The sequence below is a fragment of the Papaver somniferum genome, unplaced genomic scaffold, assembly GCF_003573695.1.
Source record: "Papaver somniferum cultivar HN1 unplaced genomic scaffold, ASM357369v1 unplaced-scaffold_81, whole genome shotgun sequence".
Taxonomy (NCBI): domain Eukaryota; kingdom Viridiplantae; phylum Streptophyta; class Magnoliopsida; order Ranunculales; family Papaveraceae; genus Papaver; species Papaver somniferum.
The window spans coordinates 7,690,335-7,716,653 of NW_020651082.1; the positions used below are offsets into that span (position 1 = coordinate 7,690,335).

Consider the following 26,319-nt stretch of genomic DNA (forward strand, 5'->3'; position numbering starts at 1 on the left):
ACCATGCTAAAATCACGGGAAGAGAAACTCTGACTTGGTTTGATTCACAACTCCGAAGAGAGTTATAAGCGATTTCGAGAAACTATCAAAAACCTTCTTGGAAATGTGTGTTAGACCAAGTACGAACAAGTTGTTATCCGTGGAGAAAAACATAAATAATCTCTAAGATTATTGACAGGAATTTTTCCCTTGCGAGAAAACATAAAGAATCTCTAAGATTATTGACAGGCGGGTTCCAAAATGCTTTTGAAAAGGAGAGGGTATCAAGTACACCACCAACTTTTTCGTTCGCAAACATGTATGGATAAATTTTTTACAATTAGTAAGTATAAATCAACAATAAAGATCCTTATCTATACGTGATTTGTAAACAGGTTTACTTGGACGATCTCAAAAATTAATATCCAAGAATCAACTTAGTATATACTCGAATTAAACACAAAGCGAACTCCAACAAGAACAAGTCTTGTAATATATTTCAAGACACAAATTCATAACAGCGAGTCATGTATATTCCATGCAGTTCGAGCTTAAATATTGTCTAGCTTGTTTAAAATATTACTTGATGTATTTTCATCATAAAGATAAGCAATAAAATACGAAAAAGAAATAAAAGAAGACACCAAAAATTTTGTTAATGAGGAAAACCGTAATGTGAAGAAAATCCACACGATACCTAGTCCAGTTTTGAATACCGGACTGTATTAAGTCGTTATAAACACTAGCGTACTATCAGACTTCGTACTGGAATTCCAGTTGAAACCGAATTGACCCTCCGAGAAATTCATATTTCGTCATGATCTTTGCTTCTCTTGGATCTCGTAATACCCTATACACTTGATTCCCCAAGCCGATGTCCTTTACAACCCTAGAAAGTACTTCAACCTAAATGAAAACTTTAACTAATTTATCTCTAACAGATTGCCTATTGATTTCCTTCTAAAAAATATACAATCAAGGTAATGTAAATTTATTTGGTATTAGGGATCTTCGACGTAAAGAAGATATCAAGCAAACCTCAACAATTAAGATAACATACTCTCTACAAAAGGTTATAGAGATGCCTAATTAACTCTACCTCACAAGATCAATCAAATCGATATGATACTTGTGGAGTTATAAATTCTAGGACGAAGAAAACTTTGTAATTTCTATCAAACTTATTCCATGATTGATAATTCTTGAATAGCCATACAACAGAAGAGATGAACCTTAAAATAGACAAGAATTATGGTTATCTGGATAAGATTCTGGATGTCAAGAACTATCTGGTAAAAGATAGTTGATCAGGCTTCATGATTCCCTTAGTCAAGACTTTAAAATCATAGCCTAATACTGTTTCACGAAGAAACCTAGGTCATTATAGGATGACTCTAACCGCAACTAAGTTCGGGAGGTTCCGGGATTGAGATTCTCGTTTGCAGAGAGTTCTCTATTTACAATGAAGAACAAACAAGGCTAGGTAGCTTAGAATCAAAGCTAAGTTCGTGAACTAGTTTCCATGTTAACGAATTACTTTGGCACCAATAAAGATTAACTTTTCCATATAGATTGATCATGCGAGCATGAGAAAAGTTTTCCTTGAATTACAAAGAAGAATTAATGTGCAACCGTTTGTTTGTCGAAATAAGCTATGTGCACCAAGTGGTTAGCCCAAGAATAATAATGGTGAATTATTCTTAAATTTTCCAGCATGAGTGGAGTTCCATAACTCTGAAAACAATTCGTGAACTACACGAAATAGTTTATGAACAATTTGTCATCTCGGAGTTCGTGAACCTTTCGTAATTATAAGTAATTGATGTCAAGTTGTCGTGAACCTTTCCTAATTGATGTCGAGTTGTAATCAATTAATTTACCATTTGTGAATAATTTGTCGTCTTGGAGTTTGTGAACCTTTCGTAATTTTATTTTAAGTCCCTTTAAAATGACAAAGTAGTTCACATTCCAATTGTGGAAGTTGGATTAACCGGGCCTGCATATTGGGCTGCAACGTTGGAACCAGCGCAAGGGTGTCCTAGTAAATTGCCCAATTCTTTTTATCTTATAAATCAACCTTTGGAATGTTCGACTCAGCGGGAGAGTTGAGCATCCACGCTACTCCACCACTAAATTAATGATGGATTTAGACTAAGTCTTATGGAAAAGATATTTAGTTGTTAGATTGGCCACCCATGTTAGATTGGTCAACCTTCTAAGTTCTATGGACTAGATATCTAGTTGTTAGATTGGTCATTCACGTCATCTGTGAGCGCCGGATCATTCGACGTTTTTCTTAGCGCCGAACGGTTCGGCGTTTTGGTTACTTTTTTAGCGCCAAACGGTTCGGCGCTTAAATCTCACCCGTTAGATTTTTGTGATTTTTCTGAGCGCGAACCATTCAGCGTTTGTGTTACTTTTTGAGCGCCGAATCATTCAGCGTTTCAATATCGCTGATAGTGCGACTGCGAGCAAATGCTAGGAGAGAGAAGTAGCAAAAAATAGTGTTAATTTTTTTCCCACACTTTTTTCATGATTTGCAACAGTTTTTGGCCAATCTAGCAGTCAAATCTCTCGTATAGGACTTAGTCTAAGCTAAATTGATAAACTCACCTCTCATTCGTGTTGAAATGGGCAGATCCATAAAAATTTTCCCGTTACGGGCGCGGTTTAAATAAATGACCACCCGTAAAGAATATCAATCCGCAGATTTTGACCCGTATAACCCGTAACAAGCCAGCCTCACCGCGCCCGTTTGCCAGCTCTAGGTCAGATGCCCCAAACTTGCCGAAGTCGTTTATTGCATGAGACCTAGCATTAGTAAGAACTCTCCATTAGTCAGGTTAGCTTAGACTCTTAGGGTTTTGCAAGATGACCAACCAGTGCCGTCTCTGCCTCTCTCTGTCTCTGTAGATCTACGACTCTGAAACTGAAATTCTCTTTTCAAAATGATATTAGAAGAGATAAATGAGATGATGATTTTCACTTATGAGAATCCTTCACAGATGCGCAACACGCAATTAAATCAATTTTGTCACAATGATTTTTTCTCTCACAAGTGTTTCCTTTCCTTTCAACTCCATGAGTTGATGATTTGATGGTGCAATCAGATACATGGGGTCTTCATATTTTTTGTTGTGGATGGATGAAAAAGCCTAGGTGCATTTTTTGCGATATTTTGGTTACTTCCTGTTCGAGATCCGTGGTAAAATGGAATGGAACTACATGATATCCTGAATTTCAAGAATTCCTGTATGTTCCATTGTGGTTGCAAAAATAAAATCAATTTAGCCAATTTAGCTAATACTGGATATAAATGTATGAATTCCAATATTTTCTGTATGCTGCTAGTTTATAACATATCTCAATGTTCAATTTGTCAGTTTCTGAAATATTACAGCGACCTATATATCAACTCCGGCGAACCTTAAAATGTTATTGGAGCAGTTAATGGCTTGAATCTTGAAACCTTAAGATGTTTAGTATGTACTAATAATAGCCGTTTGTTCCGCCTTTAGTTAACGGCATTTTTCCTCTCAGAATTAAGTAGTGTCCTATCCGGATCTTATAGATAAGTTGGTGAGCATCCATTAAAACTCCACCTCCGAAGTTATAGATGGATTTAGCAAGTAGATTAGTACAGACTATATATAGACGGATCAGGGCCATGGAAATGCCACAACTTAAATTTTTTTTGTTGAAATGGGTAAATCTGTAAGCAAAAGATTATAACAATATTATATCTATTAATGAGAATTAATGCATCTAGTTCTAGCTTGTCAGGTGAAAAATTTGTAACTTTGAAATTTTTTTGCAACCTGATGTAGACGAGCACGCTATAGCCTATTTGCAGGCAAAAGATCCGATTGTTGTGAAACAGCTCGGCGGGTGTCTATTTCGATGGGAAAAGTCACAATAATAATGACAAGGAGGAGGTCTTTGACCGCCTTAGTCTTCTAAATTTAGCCATATTCCATTATCTCGGGCAACTAAGACCCGTTTTGCCGTTTTAAAAAAGTTTTGTTTTGCTAATAACTTCTTCATCAAGAGTCCTTTTGAGTCACCGTTTGTGGCCGGTAGTTTCTTTTGACAAGTACTTTCATTATTAAGAAAAATCAAAAAAATTCCAAAAATAATATTATATGATCTATACAAATATCTATAATGTATTGAGAACAAAAACACGATGAGTTTCTAAAAATATTTGGATTTTGTGTATACATATATATCAAACTAAAGAAACTATCCCCTTTTAAATCTCTGAAAGCTATCCCCCAATTATCTCCTACCATTTTAGTAATTATAAAAAAGCGATACCTTAAATTGAGTATCGGATACAAGTACATCGTCAATGTTGAAGTATCCGTGCTTTGAGAATCTTCATAAATTTTTGTTTCTAAAGTATGCAAATTTGAAGAAAATAAATAAATCCCACTCGACACAAGGAATTATGTTTACTATGTTTCTCGTTTCATCTTTTAGGATTTTCGATTCTTACCTTCCTAATTCTATCTAAATTTTAATAACTCACAAATATTAAGTGAAAATTATTATTGGAAATCCATATATCGTTGAAATTGAGTGTTTGAGTAAAATAAGTTTTTATGAAAGAATTATACATTTAAATCGGCCATGTCAAAAAGGAAGAGTCTTGAGTTAACTCAATCTATTTTTTTTAGACACTGATACAAATGACCATATTATTATGCTTTTGCACAGGATAATGCACTAGTTAGTTGGTAAGAATGAGACATTTGTTCCAAATATTTTCTGCCCATGTTACGTCAAGGATTGCCATTGTCTTTTCCCAACAATCCTGACCGGTCTGAATAATTTCACGGCAACATGTAACATTCTTTTGGCTAGGAAAAGTCTTTATCGCAAGAAGTTGTGTCAAAGTGTATATATTCGATTAAGTGATACCTTAAATTGAGTATCCGATAAAAGTACATTGTCAATGTTGAAGTATCCGTGCTTTGAGAATCTTCGTAAATTTTTGTTTCTAAACTATGCAAATTTGAAGAAAATAAATAAATCCCACTCGACACAAGGAATTATGTTTACTATGTTTCTCGTTTCATCTTTTAGGATTTTCCATTCTTACCTATCTAATTCCATCTCAATTTTAACGACTCACAAATATTAAGTGAAAATTATTACTGGAAATGGCGCATATCGTTGAAATTGAGTGTTTGAGTAAAAAATGCTTTTATGGAAGATGTATACATTTAAATCGACCATGGCTAAAATGAAGAGTCTAGAATTAACTCAATCTAATTTTTCAGACACCGATACAAATGACCACATTATTATGCTTTTTTCAGACACTGATAATAATGACCATATTATTATGCTTTTACACAGTATAATGCACTAGTTAGTTGGAAAGAATGAGACATTTGTTCCAAAAAATTTCTGCCATGTTACGTCAAGGATTGCCTTTGTCTATTCCCAACAATCCTGACCGGTCTGAATAATTTCACGGCAACATGTAAAATCATTTTGGCTAGGCAAAGTCTTTGTCATAAGAAGTTTTGTGAAAGTGTATGTACTCGATTGAGAAATTCTACATTGTTCAGGCCATGTAGGTGCTTGTGTAGGGGAGTTTCCGCTGATCATTGGTGCTTGTGACGGAGAGCCTGTGAGACTGGCACACTTTTCCCAGGTAATTTCCGCTCATGAATGAAGGTTAGAAAAATAAGGAATATTTAGATCTTCAATAACCTCCATTACCTATTCCCAGCAATACTTCGTAGTTTGTACAATGTTTTTGCAACATATTACATCCTTTTTGGTTGGAAAGGCCTTGAGAAAACAAGATTTCCCACAAACTCTCCAAATGGTCCGGAAATTTTATAATGTTCTGGCCATGGACTAACCCAAGGTGCTTCATCTGGAGAACTATCAATATCCCTCGCGCCACTTGCACAAATAAAAACTGACGCACAAACAACCATGGAAAGAGCAACAACAAATCTAACATTCTCAAGCTTCCCATATCTTAACTTCTTTCTTGTTCTTCAATTCTTTTCTTCTTATTTTATTTTGAATGCCTAAACTGTTTGATATAAAAATGGATTGTGTTGTTCCTATTTATACATAAACTCGTGTAGATAAAAAGAAAGGTAATAGTCTAAAACTGTTTCTTTTAATTAATCTTAATGGCTTATAACGTTTTTGATGTGTATGTTTTCTGTTGAGCATCATTTTTTACATGAACTTAATTATCAACGTTTCAAAACCAAAAACATTGAATTCTATTAAAAAAAATACTTAAGCTCATTGAATTAGAACAAATTAAATACTTTGGGTTATTCAAGTAACAAGGCAGGCTCACTCTTATAGTTTACTCATGCATATATATGCGTAGTTTTTTGTTGCCCCTTCATAGGTGTTGTTGACCACTCTTTTGCGGATGCCAGTTATACCCTGTGAAGCATGATAGACGCATTTATGTGTCTATTTTCATCTCTATTGTGTATATTGTTAGTACCCAGTTTTGTACTTATTTTGGTATTTTATCTCTTTGTAGGTGTTTTTGGAGAAATAAGCTTTTGCGGTGAAATTGGCTCGAAAAGTTGTTAAAGGCACCTGGGAGGACATTTGCTATTTGGACTCTCGTTTTGGATAAGGGGTAACCCATTTCTAGGCATGTGCTAAAGGGACACCGAGACTGGATAGGGGGAGGTCACTTTCTTCACGTTTCAAATTAGAAATTTTGGCGGGAAACCATGTGCAGCGCCTGGCAAATTTTGGACTCGACTATTGGAGCTGTTTTATGGAGATTTAATTGCTAAACTCGAGTGGGATGGACATCTCATGGTTAGACAGGGTTAATACATGTGTTTGGATCGATCAAATTGGGCTGGAATCCGGAAATAGGAAACAGAGCAAATAAGGAAACACGGTCCGTGTCAAGCTTGTATTAGGAAATTCAGAGAGACTAAAGACCTAAAACTCTTTCCAAAGATACATATATATCTAAGGAAGAGTTTGATATAAGTGGGAATACTCAGAAACGCGTGAAACGAATTAGGGAAGAGATTATTGTCGTGAATGCCAATGAAGGAAAGAAGAGATTTCGAAGCGGTTTGGGAAAGATTTAATCATGCTGTGGTGTATAAATAGGTTTATTTGGGTCCCTAGAAGAGGTACGAAGAGTTTGGGGTCGATAGGAGATCTCAGGAGGCGTGAATTAAGAATTTTCAGAACATTGTTGCTGCTGCTGCCATTGAAGAGCACGAAGAACAGACTCCCACAGACAGTCGTTCTTCAACATCTACAAGGACAGGCGTTGTACGATATTAAAACAACAGCAACAGAAGCACTTCCTTTTTGTCGTTCCTTTCTGGACGCCTTCTGTTGGTCGCAGATTCACTGATTTTATTCTTTTCACTCTTTTAATTAACTTTTGGGCTATAAACATGTATTTTGAGAAAGTGATTAATATGAGGATCTAAACCCCTTAGCCGAGGCAACGGAGGAAGCCATTGTTCCATGAAAAGTGGTATAATTCTATTTTAATTATTTATTGCAATTATTTTACTTGATTATTTGCATAGAACTATTATAGAAAATTGATTTTTATTGAGTAGTTGTGAATCGTTTTGATGGAGCATACTTGGTTTTAAAACTTTTGATGTTTCATGCTTTGTGATTACAACTATTACTTCAAAAATCTATTAGAGGAAAAATATTAGAATCACTTTAAAAGAAAAAAATTGCATGAATATTGATTAGAATTTATCACTTAATTGGTTAATGGTGGAATCCAAGGTCTCGGTGTTTGCTTATTTTTTTTGAAACAAATCTACTTAATTTTTGAAAATCCTTCACAAATTCGAGAGAACGACATCTTACTTACCACAATCTACAATCACATCAAAGCACCGACAAGATCTCAGAAATAGGGATATGGTTGTATACATATAACGATTAAAAATATTGTACATAATTGTATTCAATTTAATAAAAAAATACCTAAGATGAATATTATAAAATAAATAATATTCATAAATATTATTTGGAACACGAAAAATATAAATAAAAAAAGTCCAATTCCATGAACACTACTAAAATAGAACGATATTATATCTATTAATGAGAATTAATGCAACTAGTTCTAGATCGTCAATTGAAAAATTTGTAACTCTGAATTTTTTTTTGCAACCTGATGCAGACGAGCACGCCATAGCCTATTTGCAGGCAAAGGACCTGACTGTTATGAAATAGCCCGGCGGGAGTTTATTTTGATGGGAATAAGCCCAATAATCATGACAAGGAGGTCTTTGACCGCCTTGGTCTTCTTAATTTAGCCATATTCCATTATCTCGGGCATCTATGACCCGTTTTTTACGTTTTAGGAAAGTTTTGTTTTGCTAATAACTTTTTCGTCAGGAGTCCTTTTGAGTCGCCTTTTGTGGCTCGTAGTTTCTTTTGATAAGTACTTTCATTAGTTAGGAAAATCTAAATTTTTCCAAAAATTGCAAATTTCGAGTTGGTTATAGTATTATATGATCTATACAAATATCTATATTGTATTGATAACAAAAACATGACGAGTTTTTAAAAGTATTTGAATTTTATGTATAGATATATATCAAACTGAAGAAAGTGTCACCTCTTGAAATCTCTGAAAGCTATCCCCAAATTATCTCATACCATTTTAGTAATTATAAAAAAGCGATAACTTAAATAGAGTATCCGATACAAGTACATCATCCATGTTGAAGTATTCGTGCTTTGAGAATCTTCATAAAATTTTGTTTCTAAAGCATGCAAATTTGAAGAAAATAAATAAATCCCACTCGACACAAGGAATTATGTTTACTATCTTTCTCGTTTCATCTTTGAGGATTTTCCATTCTTACCCAACTTCCTATTTCTGTCATAATTTTAACGACTCACATATCTTAAGTGAAAAGTGTTACTGAAAATGCACGTATCGTTGAAATTGAGTGTTTGAGTAAAATAAGTTTTTATGAAAGATGTATACATTTAAATTGACCATTGATAAAATGAAGAGTCTTGAATTAACTCAATCAAATTTTTTCAGACACTGATACAAATGACCATATTATTATGCTTTTACACAGTATAATGCCCTAGTTAGTTGGTAAAAATGAGACATTTGTTCCAAATATTTTCTGCCCATGGATCGTCAAGGATTGCCATTGTCTTTTCCTAACAATCCTGACCGGTTAGAATAATTTCACTGCAACCTGTAACATCCTTTTGGTTAGGCAAAGTCTTTGTCACAAGAAGTTGTGTCAAAGTGTATATACTCGATTGAGAAATTCTACATTGTTCAGACCATGTAGGTGCTTGTGTAGGGGAGTTTCCGCTGATAATTGGTGCTTGTGACGGATAGCCTGTGAGACCGACACACCTGTCCCAAGTAATTTCCACCCATGGATGAAGGTTAGCAAAAGCAGGAATATTTAGACCTTCAACAACCTCCATTAACTTTTCCCAGCAATACTTCGTAGTTTGTACAATTTCTTTGCAACACACTACATCCTTTTTGGTTGGAAAGGCCTTTGAGACAACAAGATTTCCCACAAACTCTCCACATGGTCCGGAAATTCTACACTGTTCTGGCCATGGCCAAACCCAAGGTGCTTCGGCGGCAGAACTAACAATATCCCCCGCACCACTTGCACCAATAAAAACCGATGCACAAACAACAACGGAAAGAGCAACAACAAATATAACATTATCAAGCTTCGCCATATCTTAACTTCTTTTTTCTTCTTCAATTCTTTTCTTCTTCTTTTATTTGGAATGTCTTAACTTTTTGTTACTAAAATGGATTATGTTGTTCCTATTTATACACAAATTCGTGTAGACAAAAGAAAGGTACTAGTCTAAAATTGTTTCTTTTAATTGATCTTAATTGCTTATAACGTTTTTGATGTGCATGTTTGATGTTGAGCTTCTTTTTTTTACCTGAACTTAATTATCAATGTTTAAAAACCAAAAACATTGAATTCTATTAAAAAAAATAATACTAAAACTCATTGAATTAGAACAAATTAAATACTTTCGGTTATTCAAGTCACAAGGCAGGCTCACTCTCATAGTTTACTCATGCATATATATGCGTAGTTGTTGGTTGCCCCTTCATAGGTGTTGTTGAGTACCACTCTTTTGCGGATGCTAGTTATACCCTATGAAGCAGCGACAAGATCTCAGAAATAGGGATATGGTGGTATACATATATCGATTAAAAATATTGTACATAATTGTTTTCAATTTAATAAAAAAAATACCTGAGATGAAAATTATAAAATAAATAATATTCATAAATATTATTTGGAACACGAAAAATATCAATAAAAACAATCTAATTCCATGAACACTGCTAAATTATAATGATGTTATATCTATTAATGAGAACTAATGCATCTAGTTCTAGCTCGTCAAGTAAAAAATTTGTACCTTTGAAAAAAAATTGCAACCTGATGCAGACGAGCACGCCATAGCCTATTTGCAGGTAAAAGACCCGACTTTTGTGAAACAGACCGGCGGGTGTCTATTTTGATGGGAAACGTCCTAATAATCATGACAAGGAGGTCTATGACCGCCTTGGTCTTATAAATTTAGCCATATTCCATTTTCCGGGGCATCTAAGACCCGTTTTTGCCGTTTTAGGAAAGTTTTGTTTTGTTAGTAACTTTTTCGTCAGGAGTCCTTTTGAGTCGCCTTTTGTGGCTCGTAGTTTCTTTTGATAAGTACTTTCATTAGTTAGGAAAATCTAAATTTTTCCAAAAATTGCAAATTTCGAGTTGGTTATAGTATTATATGATCTATACAAATATCTATATTGTATTGATAACAAAAACATGACGAGTTTTTAAAAGTATTTGAATTTTATGTATAGATATATATCAAACTGAAGAAAGTGTCACCTCTTGAAATCTCTGAAAGCTATCCCCAAATTATCTCATACCATTTTAGTAATTATAAAAAAGCGATAACTTAAATAGAGTATCCGATACAAGTACATCATCCATGTTGAAGTATTCGTGCTTTGAGAATCTTCATAAAATTTTGTTTCTAAAGCATGCAAATTTGAAGAAAATAAATAAATCCCACTCGACACAAGGAATTATGTTTACTATCTTTCTCGTTTCATCTTTGAGGATTTTCCATTCTTACCCAACTTCCTATTTCTGTCATAATTTTAACGACTCACATATCTTAAGTGAAAAGTGTTACTGAAAATGCACGTATCGTTGAAATTGAGTGTTTGAGTAAAATAAGTTTTTATGAAAGATGTATACATTTAAATTGACCATTGATAAAATGAAGAGTCTTGAATTAACTCAATCAAATTTTTTCAGACACTGATACAAATGACCATATTATTATGCTTTTACACAGTATAATGCCCTAGTTAGTTGGTAAAAATGAGACATTTGTTCCAAATATTTTCTGCCCATGGATCGTCAAGGATTGCCATTGTCTTTTCCTAACAATCCTGACCGGTTAGAATAATTTCACTGCAACCTGTAACATCCTTTTGGTTAGGCAAAGTCTTTGTCACAAGAAGTTGTGTCAAAGTGTATATACTCGATTGAGAAATTCTACATTGTTCAGACCATGTAGGTGCTTGTGTAGGGGAGTTTCCGCTGATAATTGGTGCTTGTGACGGATAGCCTGTGAGACCGACACACCTGTCCCAAGTAATTTCCACCCATGGATGAAGGTTAGCAAAAGCAGGAATATTTAGACCTTCAACAACCTCCATTAACTTTTCCCAGCAATACTTCGTAGTTTGTACAATTTCTTTGCAACACACTACATCCTTTTTGGTTGGAAAGGCCTTTGAGACAACAAGATTTCCCACAAACTCTCCACATGGTCCGGAAATTCTACACTGTTCTGGCCATGGCCAAACCCAAGGTGCTTCGGCGGCAGAACTAACAATATCCCCCGCACCACTTGCACCAATAAAAACCGATGCACAAACAACAACGGAAAGAGCAACAACAAATATAACATTATCAAGCTTCGCCATATCTTAACTTCTTTTTTCTTCTTCAATTCTTTTCTTCTTCTTTTATTTGGAATGTCTTAACTTTTTGTTACTAAAATGGATTATGTTGTTCCTATTTATACACAAATTCGTGTAGACAAAAGAAAGGTACTAGTCTAAAATTGTTTCTTTTAATTGATCTTAATTGCTTATAACGTTTTTGATGTGCATGTTTGATGTTGAGCTTCTTTTTTTTACCTGAACTTAATTATCAATGTTTAAAAACCAAAAACATTGAATTCTATTAAAAAAAATAATACTAAAACTCATTGAATTAGAACAAATTAAATACTTTCGGTTATTCAAGTCACAAGGCAGGCTCACTCTCATAGTTTACTCATGCATATATATGCGTAGTTGTTGGTTGCCCCTTCATAGGTGTTGTTGAGTACCACTCTTTTGCGGATGCTAGTTATACCCTATGAAGCAGCGACAAGATCTCAGAAATAGGGATATGGTGGTATACATATATCGATTAAAAATATTGTACATAATTGTTTTCAATTTAATAAAAAAAATACCTGAGATGAAAATTATAAAATAAATAATATTCATAAATATTATTTGGAACACGAAAAATATCAATAAAAACAATCTAATTCCATGAACACTGCTAAATTATAATGATGTTATATCTATTAATGAGAACTAATGCATCTAGTTCTAGCTCGTCAAGTAAAAAATTTGTACCTTTGAAAAAAAATTGCAACCTGATGCAGACGAGCACGCCATAGCCTATTTGCAGGTAAAAGACCCGACTTTTGTGAAACAGACCGGCGGGTGTCTATTTTGATGGGAAACGTCCTAATAATCATGACAAGGAGGTCTATGACCGCCTTGGTCTTATAAATTTAGCCATATTCCATTTTCCGGGGCATCTAAGACCCGTTTTTGCCGTTTTAGGAAAGTTTTGTTTTGTTAGTAACTTTTTCGTCAGGAGTCCTTTTGAGTCGCCTTTTGTGGCTCGTAGTTTCTTTTGATAAGTACTTTCATTAGTTAGGAAAATCTAAATTTTTCCAAAAATTGCAAATTTCGAGTTGGTTATAGTATTATATGATCTATACAAATATCTATATTGTATTGATAACAAAAACATGACGAGTTTTTAAAAGTATTTGAATTTTATGTATAGATATATATCAAACTGAAGAAAGTGTCACCTCTTGAAATCTCTGAAAGCTATCCCCAAATTATCTCATACCATTTTAGTAATTATAAAAAAGCGATAACTTAAATAGAGTATCCGATACAAGTACATCATCCATGTTGAAGTATTCGTGCTTTGAGAATCTTCATAAAATTTTGTTTCTAAAGCATGCAAATTTGAAGAAAATAAATAAATCCCACTCGACACAAGGAATTATGTTTACTATGTTTCTCGTTTCATCTTTGAGGATTTTCCATTCTTACCCAACTTCCTATTTCTATCACAATTTTAACGACTCACATATCTTAAGTGAAAAGTGTTACTGAAAATGCACGTATCGTTGAAATTGAGTGTTTGAGTAATATAAGTTTTTATGGAAGATGTATACATTTAAATCGGCCATTGATAAAATGAAGAGTCTTGAATTAACTCAATCAAATTTTTTCAGACACTGATACAAATGACCATATTATTATGCTTTTACACAGTATAATGCCCTAGTTAGTTGGTAAGAATGAGACATTTGTTCCAAATATTTTCTGCCCATGGATCGTCAAGGATTGTCATTGTCTTTTCCTAACAATCCTGACCGGTTAGAATAATTTCACTGCAACCTGTAACATCCTTTTGGTTAGGCAAAGTCTTTGTCACAAGAAGTTGTGTCAAAGTGTATATACTCGATTGCGAAATTCTACATTGTTCAGGCCATGTAGGTGCTTGTGTAGGGGAGTTTCCGCTGATAATTGGTGCTTGTGACGGATAGCCTGTGAGACCGACAAACTTGTCCCAGGTAATTTCCACCCATGGATGAAGGTTAGCAAAAGCAGGAATATTTAGACCTTCAACAACCTCCATTACCTTTTCCCAGCAATACTTCGTAGTTTGTACAATTTCATTGCAACACACTACATACTTTTTGGTTGAAAAGGCCTTTGAGACAACAAGATTTCCCACAAACTCTCCACATGGTCCGGAAATTCTACACTGTTCTGGCCATGGACTAACCCAAGGTGCTTCGGCGGGAGAACTATCAATATCCCTCGCACCACTTGCACCAATAAAAACCGATGCACAAACAACAACGGAAAGAGCAACAACAAATATAACATTATCAAGCTTCGCCATATCTTGACTTCTTTCTTCTTCTTCAATGCTTTTCTTCTTCTTCTTGTATTTGGAATGTCTCAACTGTTTGATATTAAAATGGATTATGTTGTTCCTATTTATACACAAACTCGTGTAGATAAAACAAAGGTACTAGTCTAAAATTGTTTCTTTTAATTGATCTTAATTGCTTATAACGTTTTTGATGTGCACGTTGTATATTGAGCTTCCTTTTTTTACCTGAACTTAAGTATCAATGTTTAAAAACCAAAAACATTGAATTCTATTAAAAACATTAATTAAACTCATTGAATTAGAAAAAATTAAATACTTTGGGTTATTCAAGTCACAAGGCAGGCTCACTCTCATAGTTCACTCATGCATATATATGCGTAGTTGTTGGTTGCCCCTTCATAGGTGTTGTTGAGTACCACTCTTTTGCGGATGCCAGTTATACCCTATGAAACAGCGACAAGATCTCAGAAATAGGGATATGGTGGTATACATATATCGATTAAAAATATTGTACATAATTGTACTCAATTTAATAAAAAATACCTGAGATGAAAATTATAAAATAAATAATATTCATAAATATTATTTGGAACAAGAAAAATATCAATAAAAACAATCTAATTCAATGAACATTGCTAAATGTTATCTACACTACAGGTAACACTTTTCTATCATGTTTCAAGAAAGTTTTTTCTTATTAAGATAAATATGCACAGTTCATAAAATAAATCACTTAGTTAATTAATTTAATATGATTTGGCAGACGTCATTGGAAAACTAATACTAGCAGAAGGGCCATAAATAATTCGGAAGAAAAACGATGAAGATGTCGTAAAAATAGATGTAACAATAGAGAATGAAAGAGGCAAGCAGATGAAAATAACACTTTAGGGAGACACGGGAAACCCCACCAAAAAAATCAAGGAAGGCGAGAATGTGGTACTAATAGCAACTGGACTGACAGTGCATAAGTTTGTAGGTAATCAAAACTATGGTAGATGACATCCACTTATTAACTCCATAAATATATGCAGCCACAATATTCCTATACTAACATAAAGAATGAATCAGTTATTTAATTTTTGAAGATATCAAAGTCCACCACAGTATATGTGGATCTTGACATACCACAAGTTCAAGAATTTAAGTCAAAGTAAGTATTATTAATAATTTGTGACCGATTAATACATGTTCATGTCTGTTAAATGTCGATCCAAATATCTACATATTAACCTACATATTAACAGATTTGCAGATTTCACTAAAGTGGTAATTGTTGATAGCAAAGAAAAGAAAATGCAGCAGGGAGGTTCAATGGAGGAATTAGTTTTCAGAAACAGGGTCACTGTGATGGAAGGACTTGAATTGCTGCAAAATTCAGATAACAATGTAGCATTTATATAGAATTTCAAATGCAAGTGATAATGTATCAAAAAAAAAAATACTAATAATTGATAACCAATTATAACAGGGTACCACATTCACATTCAAAGCAACGGTAACCGATATTCGAGAAAGATCCACTTGGTTCTACATGGCATGTCCGAAATGCAACAATGCACACATCATACTTAAGGGAATCCCATGGTGCAATGGTTGCGAAAAAAAGTAAGAAATCCGGTTGCGCATTACAAATTGGAGCTCAAAGTGACAGACAAAACCACAACAACTGTGATAATTGTATCTGGACCAACTGCCGAACCACTCCTTGATAATATGAGAATAGAAAATCTCATGGAAATCAACACTATAAATATAAAGGTATTGGCCATTCTCTACTATATGCTTAGGTAACAATATAGAGGGAATATATCTAACAAATTTACTTGGATAACAAGAAAATTTGGCAGAAAATGTACCTGAAATCTTGGATGCAATAAGATTGTCATTCATATTCGAAGTGCATCTTAATGCAAAATCGTTTTGGCTAAAATAGTTTTTCGAAGTGTATCCAATTAATTTTCAACTGGAAGCCTATTTTGAAATGCGCAACATGTAGCAGGTATTAGCAAACAATGAAAGTGCGGAAGGAAATGAAGGTGAAAATATGGATGAAATAATAGCATTAACGGACTTAGGAAAATATGGATCTTTAGGATATTTATTTATTTTCTTATTTACAATTAAAAGATTGTTTTACCTCTTTGTATTTTCTTTGAACGGTGTTTTATTTAATATCCTTTTTTTATACATGGTTTTGTTGCTTTCTTCATGGTTATGTGACTGCAAGTATGGATTCAAAGCTGCAAGTATGCATAACTATGGAGATGCTGTTGTGATTGTTTGGAAAAAATGACCTGATGTTGTAGTATGAATGTGTAGGAAATGCGCAGGTTTGACAACAGCAAAACAGATGAAATTATAAAGAAAGAAATTTGACTGCGGAGCATCAGACTAATAGTATGGTGTATGGTTTTCGGGTACGCCCGATGAGTATGAGTGTTTCACCTCGAAACAAAATATGCTGTATCTAGTATCAACACAAATAAAATAGATCATTTTCAAATCCAACGACTACTAATCGTTGAATTATTTTATTACCATGGAGTATAATAGGTCATTACATTTTACTTTTTTATGGTTAGAAAATTGGGTACTCTCATCAGTGCATTACTGAGACTCGAAAAGGTTCCTCTTCTCTTCTTCATTCAATTATTTAGAGAGTAAAGAAGAAAATCAGTTAAAAGAGATAGAGTTTGAGCTGAAGAAATCGTCAAGGAGTTTTTGAATTCGACGAAAACCTTGAGTCAGTGAGGTATAAATCTTCTTCATTCGTTTTGAGTTGTGATTCTTTGTTTACTATTGTTTGCTCCCAAGTATCTGCTTGTATATAAGATTGTTTTATCTTTCTTTTCTAGTTTTATTAGTGTGGTTTGGAAGTGTATCATTTGGTTGGTTTTGTTAGTGAGATATTGAAGTCTTTGTAGAGCTCATATGAGTTTCATTTGGTTAAGTTGTATGTATACCAGTGGGGTGAAATGATTTCTAAGTCAATGTTCCTTTTTCTTTTTAATGTATTTCAGTTCTTATAATGAGATTTTGTTTCATATACTCTGCAGTATGTTAAATTTTGCTATTTTTTTGTTCTCTCTTATACCTGTGTAGTGTGTTGAGTTCTGCTATTGCAAGTTACAGATGATGAAAATGGATTTAAAACATCACGACAGTCATCTGAGACTTTGTCTTTGTGTCGTTGTTGATTTTAAATCTATATTTTCTGATGGTGTTTCTTCTTGATTTTTTATGGTTTTATCTTTGAAACCTTTTTCATTCTGGGTGTCAAGAGAGTTGAGATTGAGGCGTTGTGATGAAAAGAGTTGATATGTGAATGGAACCTCCTACTCATTCAGAACCCCACTATGAATCTCGATTATAATGGTTTATTGTTTTATTCAATTTTATGGAATTTGAGGTTAGGGTTTAGAATTATTGATGTTGTTTGAGGTTTCTGCCCCTTTAATACATGTTTATTTCCTCAATGGTCTTGTTTTTGATCGAAAGATCTTCGAGTCCCGTTAATACATGTGTTGCTTTTGCTTATTATGTAGTTTTTATTGAGGGATTCGTTCATATTCTTAATCTAGTCATGATTCTGGTTTTTAAGTGGGTTCTTTCAAATGCAGATGGCACAAGTTCAGGAATTTCAAGTGGATGAGCAACTTGAAGATGTTCAGATTGACATCAGAAGCCTTCTGCAGAAGAAGGATAACAAGGATGATGATGAGAAGAAAGAAGACGAAATAAGATTGTTAGGGATTAAGGCTTTAGAAGTTGAGAGGATCAAAAAAGTTGATGATATAAGAAACAAAGTTTTACAATGGTTTACCATATTTACTTTGCTCCTTGCAGCATATGTTAATTTTATTTGCGATGTTTAAGTAATGCTTCTGGATCAGAGTCATGTTATATTTCTCAGAACACTACTAGAATCCTTATTTGAATCTTCATGTCATTTGAATAGTAAACGAAAGATTTTGAGGTATTTTCAAGCGGCATAAGATTCTTACAACTAACAACAAGACTGTCCCGAACGAATTCTATAATAATTAACAATCTCCATCTTTAATTGCTCAGCTGACCTCTCTAAACATCTGTTGCTATTCTCCCGCAGTCAAATCGGTATTCCAAGAGAACGATTTTTTGGGGACCATGGTTTTTTTGGGTGACCATGGTTCTATTTTGGGTAAAGACATTGGAAGTAATTCTAGGTCACCCCTTATCTAGATATTCATTTAATACTTAATCTACCCTCCTAATTAATTTAAGTTATGATTAGTAAAATAATTTAGTTAAAAACAATTAGTGAGATTAAATTAAAAAATGGGTTTATTATTAGTTGAGTAAATTATTATGAGTAGAATTTTTGTGAGATTAGAGTTAGAGAAGATGAAGGAGAAAAACATGGAAAATAAAAAAAAAATCCAATTCACCTCATTTGAGTATTCAAGTGATGAATTTGATTCTCCATCTCCATCCTCTCATAGATAATGTATGTTTAATTGGTAAAAATTCCCCAAAAATGTAAGATTTGGAACTGGATTTTGAACAGTTCGGTTAGTTTATATGAAGAACAAGTAACCGAACTCATCTGAAGGTGTAGTTCGGTTTCCTTGTGAGGATGAACAAGTAACTGAACTCATCTGAAGGTGTTGTTCGATTTCCTTGTGAGATGAACAAGTAACCGAACTAGTTTGAAGATGTAGTTCGGTTACTTGATCCAAACACGCAGGTTACCGAACTCCATATCAATGGAAGTTCTGGCATGCAGCGTTATGTTCGGTTGATTCGCAACTAGCCCAACTTTACGTACAAATTAATTTGATATAAGTGTATAAGGTTTGGTTGGATCGCAAACTGCATGCATCTGCGATCCAACCGAACTCAAAATTGCTTTCTATTTTTTTAACCCTACAGTTCGGTTACATGGAAATTTTACAATTTCTTTGCGAAACAACCGAACTCTATAGAAAATTCTTTCTATGTTTTTAACCCTACAGTTCGGTTACATGGAGGTTTTAAAATGTTCGCGACCGAACCGAACTAATAGGTCAGAGTTCGGTTTTAAGACTAATAAAACCAATGGGAAAAGTGGTAATTAAGGTTCGGTTACATCCTCAAAATTGCTTTCTATTTTTTTTAACCCTACAGTTCGGTTACATGAAAATTTTACAATTTCTTGGCGATCGAACCGAACTCATAGGTCAGAGTTCGGTTTTAAGACTAATAAAACCAATGGAAAAGTGGTAAGGTTCGGTTACATCCTCAAAATTGCTTTCTATTTTTTTTAACCCTACAGTTCGGTTACATGAAAATTTTACAATTTCTTTGCGAACCAACCGAACTCTATAGTTCGGTAACTAAGTTCTGAATCACATAAAACCGAATTGTTCTTCGTGTTCTTCAGTTCAGTAAGTTCGGTTAGGAACCTAGGGAAAACAGAAAACACGTTGTAACCGAACTCAACATTGTAACTACCATTTCAAGCCTATTTTGATGATTTCTATTCAATTGAATCGATGAAAAACAAATTAAAATAAATGGGTTTGTCGAGAAATGAAGAAGAAGAATCACGGTTTTTAGATTAGGGGTTTGTCGAGAAATGAAGAAGAAGAATCACGGGTTTGTCGAGAAATGAAGAAGAAGAATCACGATTTCTATTCAGTTTTTTTTTAGATTAGGGTTAATGTTAGAGTTAGTATTAGGGTTAATGTTAATTAGGTTAAGGGAAAATTAGTAAACTTGCTAAGTAGGATTATTGTTAGGACACCCTTACCATTGTAGGGTGGGTGGCCTAATAAGACCATGGTCCCCCCAAAAAAACCATGGTCCCCAAAATATGGTTCTTCCAAGATAGACTCAGTCTCCTTGAATGTCGAATTATATGGGGAGACACCAAGCCGGTGATGACTATGCCAGGTCTAAGAATAAATCCTAATCATCAAAATAAAAATTGTCAACGATTTACTAATCGTGCAATCAACCTTTAGTACTCACTGCTAGCTTAGATCGTAAAAAGCAACTGACAAATATTGAGAACAACTACTCGTTGCACAGTGTATGACAAATACTCTGTTCTGTGTTTTAGCGTGTTCTTTCAATTCTGAATCATGCCAGGGGATCGAAAAGCAAGATTTCATCACAGTTAAATGCGACCGACTCTATAATCTTCTCTTTTTGATGAAACCATTTTTGGTTTCATGATTTTACAATTGTTAATTGGTTCCACCATAACTGATAATGTTTGCTAAAGTATATTCTGGTTTTTATTCATAAAACCCTTTTTGGTTTCATCACTTTTCATTATCTCAAATTGGTTCCACCGGTATTTATTTGGTAATGCTTGTTGTATTCTGACATAACCATGAGTTTGGTTGATGTAACTATATTTGGTTACACCATTTCTACTTTGGTTTCATCGGAACCATGTGTTTTTTTGATGTATTCTTTATATAACTTGGGTTTGTTTATTTCTTGTGTTCTCTGCAGGGCATGTTTATTTCTAGTTTTTCTAATGAAACCAAATCTGATTACAACATTTTCAATTATTGGTGAAGCCAGATTTCAGTTGTTGTTTGTTTGATGTTTTACATATGAAGAACAATCTGTCAAAGTTGTTTTGTACTTCCTGATTCATATTGTTCTTGGTTTCATTATTTTTCTACGATTCACCTAACTTTTGGTTTCACTTATAGGTAAAAAAAAAGAGAAACAAAGTCGTTCAGGTGCTCGTTGCATCATTTGTGCGCGGTAGCAGCTGAAATAAAGGCATTGATAACGAACAAAAAACTGCATATAAAGGCTCTTGTATCATGTCCATTATGGCGTTTCTTCGAGCCCTTCTATTATAGTGTATTGGAAGAAGATGAGCTCATCCATTATGATGGTTTTAAGTTCACTTGAACAAAGAAAAGATGGTATGCTCCCACATTGTTTCAGAGTAGCAAGATCAAAGGAAATGACCAAAGTTTGCATATAATATACTCCTTGATAGCGGAGAATAATACTCACATGTGGTGCCCCATTTAGTGTACTGTCACCGAGCCAACAATATTGTTGTAAACTTGTAATAGCCTGCTGCAAAATTATGTTTTCTTTCAAAATCCAAAAGATTCTAATGCTTATAATAGTTCAAAAAGGTTTAAATGGTTTATGAATGGTTTCAATTATGATTGTCAATAATACTGTGTTGTGAAAGATGAAGAAGAAAAGTGATAGTAAAACAATGGTGAAACCAAAAAGGGTTCTATTAAAAATATGATGAAACCTATTTTGGTTGCACCAAATTTTAAAGGCCTGCAAAAAATCTGACAAATTTAATCAAACTTATTTATTCTCAGACCGATTATAAAATGAAAACACCAACTCAATTAATATATTGTAGTCTAAAACGAAAACTGAAAGTTGATGAACTGTAGAAAGTGAGAAGTCTGAAAAGACTAAAAATGTAGAAATTTCTACATCAACTCAACTAATATTTGTCTCTTCCTACATCATCTATTGTGTTGTCAAAGATGCAGAAGAAAAGTGAAAGTAAAACAATGGTGAAACGAAAAAAGGTTCCATCAAAAATATGATGAAACCTATTTTGGTTTCACCAAATTATAAAACTAAAACTGAAAGTTACAAGAGACAACCCTGCATAAGATAATGCTTCCAATAGCTCCTCTGCTTTAAAGAAAGAAAAATCACGAAAAATTGCTTGCTTTGTGGAGATCCACTGGCCACCTCTAGGTTCAGTGTGTAAAACACGTAGACCAAGACCACACAAGGACATGTAGAGTTTCAGAACCATGGATGCCCATGGATCTACCATGCTCCCTACCGGCCAAAGTTAAGAGAACAAATCACATAGACCTATCTCCGACCCTACCTGTTCGAGCAACCGACCAAAAGCAGAAGAAATAACATCTTCAAGGAGGTATTCATTCCAGTCTGAATACACTTTTCCACCCCCTGCCATGTCATTTCCGAACCAAATATCCTTCATATTCATTAACATGTATTGGAAGACCGATATTAATTGGCAGAGGCAAAAAAGCAAAAGGCTCGACCATCGAAATTTCTTCTATACTGCGATAAGTCTTGGGAAACTTCAAGTGAACCATTCAGAATAGTGCTATCTTGTATCCCAGCATTAGAGCTATCATTCGGCTTCTTTATGCCACTCAAATTCACAGTATGCAAGTAAGCTACAACACAAGCCCACGGGATAAAATTGTGAGACTTGTTTCCTAGAAGAGTAACTTTTTCGCATTTCCACCTCCTAAACATTAACCCATTACCAGAAATGTAATTTATCACCAGAAGTATCTCATTCAGTCACCACAATTTGGTTTCAACATTTTCATCACAGTTAAAGAACCTAGGTCCAAACCAAAACACCAACATTTACAAAACCTACGGGTTCCTTGAGTTCAAAAATCAAGACATAATCCTTAACACAAATTTGCACAAAGTAGTTGCCTCTTATAAAGACTACAGCTAGCTTTCCGAGTCCCAAAACCATACTACTCTTTGAAGCTCCCCCGTGCTTCTTTATCCACAGGATAATTCACAATACTAGATGCACAAAACCTCAAAACAAAGAAAAACTAGTACATCCTCTTTATTTGTTTCAGTTCAGGCACAATTGACAACAGAGACCCTAATATATTAGTCAGACTCAAAATTCTCAACTCTTTTGTCACGTTTCTATCAGTCTTCTACACTTCAACACTCAAGATGCACAAAATCTTAAAACCAAGAAAAACTAGTACATCCTCTTTATCTTTTTCAGTTCAGGCACAATAGACAACAGACCCTGCACCCCCTTCTACAAACTCTCTTTCATTTGAAAATTGCCAAATGAACTAAAGAAGCAACTAAGAGAGTACTTAACTAATTAGTATTGTGTGTATGTTTTTTTTTTATCGTAATTGTCTCATTGTTTGTTATGAATTTATAAGTGCTTCTTTTTTCATATTTGAGAATGGTATAGGCCAAGTGAAATTGTATCACTAAAATTTGGCAAAATCTAGATGCGTCCATCATATTTGTACAAACACTATGGTAGAAGTTTTGTTGAACAAGAACCAGTAGAATTTGTGTTAAAGAACAACCGGTTCGTGTATGACTCTTCTTTTGTTTCAATGCTATTGCTGACTCCAAATCAAACAAGGGAAGCAAAAAAAAACTCCAACGGTAAAAAGTAAAGGGCATTGAAGATGGCTCTAATATATTAGTCAAAGGTCTCTGTCACGTTTCCATCAGTCTTCTTTCTACACCTCAACACTCAAACTTCTGACGCTTCAGTCTCTTTTTGGTTTTTTAAAGGTGAAGAGGGTCATTCTGAATCATGCCAGGGGATCGAAAAGCAACTTTGGCATTAATAGGTTCATATGCTAAATAAGAGAATTTATGAAAAGCAAGTGTCAGGCTTCTCTTAACTTCACTATTTCAAAAGAATCGTAGGCCAGTTGCATCACCTTGGTCGGTAGACCTTTTTGGTTCTCCCTAAGGCTAAGTCCTATGAGAGAGCTATTTAGCTGCTAGATTGGCCATCCACGTCAGCCTGGTCGACCTCCTAAGTCCTATGGGAGAGCTAATTAGCTGCTAAATTGGCCATCCACGTAAGCTGTGAGCGCCTAACCATTCGGCGTTTAGCTCAACGCTGAACCATTCGGCGTCTGATTAAACGTTTAACGCCGAACCATTCGGCGCTTTAAGTTTCAGCCGTCAGATTTCTAAGCGCCGAACCGTCCGGCGTTTAGATTTACTTTTTGAACGCTGCTCGGTTCAGCTTTTCAATTTCGCTGATAGTGAAACGGCGAGCCAATGCTAGGAGAGAGAAGTAGTCAGAATGAGTGGAGAGTTATTTCCCACACTTTTTTCATGATTTGCAACACTTTTTGGCCAATTTTTCCATCCAAACTCTCCCATAGGACTTAGCCTAAGTATTTAGGGTAAGTCTACACCTCGGAAAAACTAAAAATGACATAATTAGGTTAGGTATGGCAATTTTTTTTATCTTTTTAGGACTTTCAATTGCAGGTTTCGACTAATGTTATTTCTTTAATTTTTGATTCTTCAAAAATGAATTGCTAATAAGTTATTTCCTTTCTTTGTATGTATTTTTGGAAGAAGATTACCATGGGTTTAGTAATTACCACGAAGGAGTAAGAACTTGGGCTTCAAAAGATTTCGGACTTAAAAAGACAGAAACTTCTACGTGGTATAAGAAGCATCTGCAGAAATGCTAATCAGTATAAGAATAAGGGGCTTCTTTGATTTAAATGTTGCTACGGGTATCTCAAATTTATGATACCTTGATCTCATTGATTATGTGCGAATTATCGATCAAAAAATTATACTTATATTATAGTTGTATGATTAGGCTATGTTGATTCAACTACCACCACATGCATATCTGATATCAAGCCATATTTGTTCGAAGTTAAATGAGTTGCCATGCTTTGGGAATTTGTGATTATCAACCGATTGATTTCAGTTAAATATAGATAGTGCGTGTTACATTTTTTTTTTTTTTGAACAGAAATGAATTTTATTAAGAGGAGAAAGAGAAGTTACAACAATTCCACCAGGAGTGGAAGTTTAAACAAAAATTACACAAAGATGGAAAGCCAATTGTTGTGGATTGTGTTCGCAAAGTTTAAATGGACACGTCTGCCTGCTGCTGCTGCCCAAGATAAAACCAAAGAACGCACTTCCAAACCCAAGTCATCATCTGTTTTAAACGTATGTTTCTGCTGAAAAATTCGATTATTGCGCTCAGCCCATAAAGTTTGCACCACTGCCGCAGGGATCAGTTCCCAGATGAAGTTTCCTATAGCACTGAAGTGACCGTAGTACCATTCTTGTGCCAGGGAATTGAAATTTCTTGGAATCACCCAAGACCAGCAGTCAGTTGGCATCACCATGGACCAGACAATGTGCGCAACTTTAAAGTGCAGGAAAATATGCTCTTGCGATTCCATATCATCTCCACGGAGAGCACAAGAATTGTAAATATCAACCCCTTTAAACTGCAACATGTCTATGGTGTTCAACTTGTCATGCAACAGACACCAACGGAGGAAATTGATCTTGGGCGGAATATATTTCTTCCAAATGAATTGATGAGGGAAATTATCAATACCTGAATTTTCAATAAGCTTGGCATATAGGGTTTTAACTGTGAATATTCCATCATTATGCAAAGACCAACGCCTAGTATCAGGAAGGTTGTCTAGAACTGGTGGAGTGTTTCCAATAACAGATAGCAGATCAACAAACCTATCTGTTTCAGAATTTGTAAGATTACGTTTGAAATTAAAACTCCAGTTTCCATCTACTGTGACCGTATCTGCAACCTTCACGTTCTTATTATTGGTTAACTTGTACAGAGAATGGAATAAGGAGGCAAGAGAGGCATCTCCTTTCCATATGTCATGCCAAAACGAAGTTGCTCTTCCTGAATGAATAGTCAAGTAGGAATGAGTGTCGACCAACTGAGCTGTATTAGCTATTGTTTTCCAGCATGATACACCATGAGAATGCTTCACCTTACTTGGGATCCAATAGGAGAAGTTATCCCCATGTTTATCTACCACAATTTTGTACCACAGTCTTGTTTTTTCTTGGCCGAATCTCCGACACCATTTCGCCAACAAACTCTGGTTCATCCTCTTCAGGTTACAAACTCCCAGACCCCCCCTTTCCTTACCGGCACAGACGAGATCCCAATTAACCAAATGAGATATTCTAGAAGAACCACTGTATTCCCATAGGAAGTTTCACATCTTTCTTTCCAAGATTTTAATGACTGAGGCAGGCGCTTGAAATAACGAGAAGTAGTAGACTGGTAGAGCATTTAAAATGCATTTCAGTAGAGTTAGTTTCCCTCCTTTTGAAAGAGAAATTTTCCGCCAGTTTGAAAGTCTCTCTTCAAACTTTTCAACTATTGGATCCCATATGCTCTTAGATGTAGGATTTGCTCCTAATGGCATGCCCAAGTAAATGAAAGGCAAGACATCAGTGACACAACCAAGTTCCTTTG

General features: G+C 34.6%; 1 protein-coding gene and 1 long non-coding RNA gene across 2 annotated transcripts; one reads left to right on the forward strand and one right to left on the reverse strand.

Annotated features, from left to right (window-relative positions):
* Nucleotides 1–16,913: 16,913 nt before the first annotated feature.
* LOC113345361 lies at nt 16,914–18,230 on the forward strand. The gene is made up of 2 exons (XR_003358104.1): nt 16,914–17,040; nt 17,909–18,230. It is a non-coding gene; the product is annotated as an uncharacterized LOC113345361 (long non-coding RNA).
* Nucleotides 18,231–24,886: 6,656 nt separating this feature from the next.
* LOC113345245 lies at nt 24,887–25,945 on the reverse strand. Its single transcript, XM_026589044.1, has one exon. The coding sequence runs from the start codon at nt 25,943–25,945 to the stop codon at nt 24,887–24,889; it is 1,059 nt and encodes a 352-aa protein (XP_026444829.1).
* Nucleotides 25,946–26,319: the final 374 nt, after the last annotated feature.